At 39.9% G+C, this 4,338-nt stretch overlaps 1 protein-coding gene across 4 annotated transcripts in view; it reads left to right on the forward strand.

The window, feature by feature from the left end:
* The window catches only part of galnt3 (UDP-N-acetyl-alpha-D-galactosamine:polypeptide N-acetylgalactosaminyltransferase 3 (GalNAc-T3)), a 29,909-nt gene that overhangs the window by 5,235 nt on the left and 20,336 nt on the right, over positions 1-4,338 (forward strand). For 2 of the 4 annotated variants that reach the window (XM_034573917.1, XM_034573918.1), the window contains 4 exons: positions 1,090-1,221; positions 1,487-1,588; positions 1,676-1,828; positions 1,931-3,768. In XM_034573917.1, coding sequence (XP_034429808.1) covers positions 1,090-1,221; positions 1,487-1,588; positions 1,676-1,828; positions 1,931-2,044 — 501 coding nt within the window. In that variant the 3' untranslated portion in view covers positions 2,045-3,768. Of the gene's footprint in view, positions 1-1,089; positions 1,222-1,486; positions 1,589-1,675; positions 1,829-1,930; positions 3,769-4,338 lie in introns of those variants that run through there. The other 2 variants (XR_004612489.1, XM_034573919.1) reach the window with 2 other exon arrangements.

The raw sequence follows: 4,338 nt of genomic DNA on the forward strand, positions 1-4,338 counted from the left end.
TAAAAGGAGCAGTGATGGAATACCCTTGTCCCCAGTTAATTTGTTGAAGAAAGGAGTCATTAGAGCACGGGAGCACAGTCATTGACTTTCCAGAAGTAGAGTATTTAGGCTGATGTGCATTTATTTTTCTTTGCAGTGGTTTTATAATTGGACGGCAGTTCAGAGCTTCTCTCTGTCGATGGAGATGTCAGTTATTCACTCAGTCTGGTCCAGACTGAACTATATTTTAATAATGCTTGTTATACAAAATGTACAAATGTCCATGGTTAACATTTTTGTTCTTGATTGTAATTTCTCAACAACTATACGAAGGATATGCCATTCAGTTTGGTGCTGGCATTCATTGTCCCCAGAGGATGAATTGTCCTAACTTTGGTGATCCCTTAGCTTTTCCTCAAGCGCAACTATCCAGTCAAAATATTCCATTTCTCCAGTATTTAGTTTTTCATGTTCGACCACTGCCCCTCAGACTAAGCTGTACTTTGCATTTGATGCTAAATGCTAACTTGCTAAATTAAGATCGTGAGCACGGTAAACATTAAACATTAGTATTGTGGACATGTTAGCATGCTGATATTAGCATTTAGCTCCACCACTGTGCTCAGGTGGTCTCACAGAGCTGCTCTGGACTCTATTACCTCTGCCAAGGAAGTTATATTTTCATCTGCAGGAAATGTCTGTCTATTATTTAGCACGATTCCAAGAAAACCACAAGACGTATTACCGCAGAAATTGGCGGAATGATGTGGTATGGGTCAGAGAGAAAGCCAATAAGTTTTGGTGCAGATTCAGGATTTATTTATAAACTTTCTTTAGCATTACGGGATATGGTGTTTTTTCACTGATTTCTGAGAGAATAATTCATGGATCTAGATGAAATAAAATCTGATTTAGGGGACTGATATTTATGATTGTGTGCTATTTGGTGCAGATTTAAATAAAATCAGGATCCATTTCCTCAGTGGCTTTTTTTTCTGGCAATATTTTATCCACATATATCAGAATAGTAGTGAAAATGTAAATGTTAGTGTCCAGTGTGTCTGCAGTGTGAGTTGAAGAACAATCTCCTGGCTGTCATTGCTTTAACAGAAGACATTTGGAGACACCTCCAAACGTGTGGACCTCCGGGCGCGGCTGCAGTGTAACAGCTTCTCCTGGTATTTGAAAAACGTTTATCCGGAGGTCTTCTTGCCTGATCTCAACCCACTTCGCTTTGGCTCTGTAAGATCACACACACACACACACACACACACCCCACACCCCACACCCCACCAGCTCTCTCTCTCTTTCCAAACCTCAGAGCTCTGTCTAGCCACTGTGGGTTTCCACATAGGATCTCCAGAGGGTATACTGAGCTGTTCCAATTTGACACCACCGAAAAGCACTCCAGAGACTAAAGTTGTTTGAACAGCTTGCACTGGATGTTGGTTTTTCATTTTGTTTCCTCTCACTGCTTCCCCCCCCTTCCCCTTCTCTTTCTCTGTAGGTGAAAAGTGTGGGCAAAGACTCATGTCTGGATGCTGGGGAGAACAATGAGGGTGGGAAAGAGCTGATCATGTACCCATGTCATGGACTAGGAGGGAACCAGGTCAGTTAGAAAACGTATTTGGCAAAACATATGAATGGTTTTAATCGCAGTGCAGTGATTGATTACTTTTCTTTTCCTGTGCCGTAGTATTTTGAGTACTCCACACGTCACGAGATTAGACACAACATTCAGAAGGAGCTGTGTTTGCACGGGGCCAGCGGGGCATTGAAGCTGGATGACTGCCAGTATAAAGGCAGGAGCACACTTGTAGGAGTGGAGCAGAAATGGGAACTGAAGGATGTGAGTTGAGGTTTTCTTTTTGCATCTGCACTATTTCAGACGCCGAGATTATGATTTATTGTTTCAGAAACTAACAGCGCTTTGTCCTTTCTTTTCACGTAGAACCAGTTATTCTTCATACCGGGACTGAACATGTGTCTGAGTGCCCGTCATGAGCATCCGTCTCTCACCGTGTGCAACCCCTCAGACAAATACCAGCTCTGGTCCTTTGTCTAAGTGTGCGAACAACCAATTTACAAGTAGCTACTCCATATGCATAAGGCATACTGAGTCCATGAGAATACTATACTGTATGCAGTTATAATGCAAGTGTTTTTTTGTTTTTTTTTAGATCAATGACATTGAGTTTTAATTTATTTTTATACATAGAAGAAGTGAACTGCTGCTGCTGGAGAGTTTGGACTTTGGGAGAAATCCAGTGTTTCTCTGCTGGAAGGAAAAGCATTGAAACAATATAAGCCCCAGACAGACTGTGAACTGAGATTCATAGAGCAATGAAGATTGTGTTTGCGATGTTTTCACTACTCCGAGTCTTCTCAGCCGTGCAGTATTAGGTAGGTAAGACAACACTGAATATATGTTCATATTTTCTACATGAACATGAAACTGACACAAAACGCACAGCAGGTCGTGAACATTATAAACTCGAATGGCGCTCCGTAGAGCACATACCTCCACCAAGGCCCCCACAATTAAATTCACTAGAATTAGATTTGTTTTATTTGGATCTGTCCCAAATTGCACACACTCATAAATATCAGTCTCCTAAACATTTCAAGATTTTTATTTTTAATTCTCTGACAGAAGTTTGACAACATTTTTTAAAAACATCCTATCGCACTAAAGAAAGTGGGGGAGAAACATATTTCCTGGATCCGCTCCTTGATCCAGACCTGCACCAAAAGGGTGCCGAATGGGTTCTTCCCTGACCCACACTCCATCCCTCCACCGAGTTTCGTGGTGATCCGTCCTGTGGTTTTTGTGTAACCCTGCTAACAAACAAACACAGCCAAGAACCTCACCTGCTTGGCGGAGGTAACATGAGGTTCAAGCTGGATTCAGAAAAATCCCAACTGTTTCGCACCAAAGAAGAGGAAGTCTGAAACACACAGCTACGGTGTGCATTGTCCCTTTATTCAATGTGGTTTTTTTTGTTTTGTTTTTTTATATGGGAAGCCTGTTGTTTGGTACCATCCAGTGCCTTGGATGTAATTTTATTCTGGGTGGAAAGAGTGGTTGGGGGATGGTGGTGGAACGGGTGGTTGTATGGTGGGGTTCGACTTCTGCAGTGATGGGAGTGGAGTCGATTTTATTTAATTTAATTATCTCCTGAGGTGAATTTCTAAGCCTTCAGAGTCTTAAGTTAAGAAAACGTTTGCCAAAAACAAAGAGACGTAAAAAGAGAAAAGAGTGATGTTGTGAATTCATGTTTGGATCTGTATGTTTAAGTTGAAAGAAAATGAGTTGACCCTCAAACACGAGATATGGAGTTCGTCCAAACACCAGACTTCAAGTTACTGAAAAAAAAGCCTCTGATGAGGTGATGCTTTATAAAGGGCATACAAGCAAGTCGAAGCATTATGATGAATGTTTCTTCAATTCTCTCAATCGTGGCAGTGTTTACTTTTAGTATTCCAATTTTTACACATCTGTGTTTTTGAAAGGAAACATTCAATGTAAAATGAACTTTATTTACAGATCGAGTGCCTCAAACTCGTCCTCTACATCTGAGCAGGAGTCCACGCATGAATTTCTGGTGCAGGCACTGGTGTTTAGACCGAAGTGGAATAATGTAAATGATTGTGTTTGGTGAGGAACAGGTAAAATATGAGTGTTTTCTTAAACTGGAAACTGTTTGGTGTTTTGTAAAGAGTGCCTTGGTATTGAGGTGTTATTTTTGAGCTCAATAAATTCTGTTGGGTAGTATATGTCTCTTTGGAGTTTAAGATTTTATTTATGATTTTATTGATGTAGTTAAAAGCTTTAAACAACCCAGCACCTTTTGTATGTCAAGGATTTACTTACTTTCCTACACACAAATAATATTTTTGCCTAAAATGTCGACTTTATGTATCTAAATATCCTTTTGATGTATACGTTTATTGATGTTTATCAAATCACTCAAGTCATCTGACTCATTCACAATTTAACATGAGAGAAAATACTTCATTAAATTAAAAGTGACATTGAAATTTATTGTGTAATTGAAATGCATAAAGTCGACGATTAGGCATATTCCGTCGTCTTCTAGTAGTGCTCTATATCTATCACTGCTTTTAAATGCATTCTTAAAATGTTCTTTGAAATTGTTTAATTTAAATGTTCATAGTTTTATTGTTGTTAATTCTTTAATGAAGCACTTTCTCAAACAGTTTATTATTACTCTATGTGGTCTGCAGAGGGCGCTTTGCACTAAGAAATCGCTCACCTCATACAAGGTTGCATGGCAGCAACGTCCTCAGTGCTGTGGGCCTGATGTGAGCTTCAACACAATATTGCATCTGCAGCAG

Source organism: Hippoglossus hippoglossus, chromosome 21 (assembly GCF_009819705.1).
Source record: "Hippoglossus hippoglossus isolate fHipHip1 chromosome 21, fHipHip1.pri, whole genome shotgun sequence".
Taxonomy (NCBI): domain Eukaryota; kingdom Metazoa; phylum Chordata; class Actinopteri; order Pleuronectiformes; family Pleuronectidae; genus Hippoglossus; species Hippoglossus hippoglossus.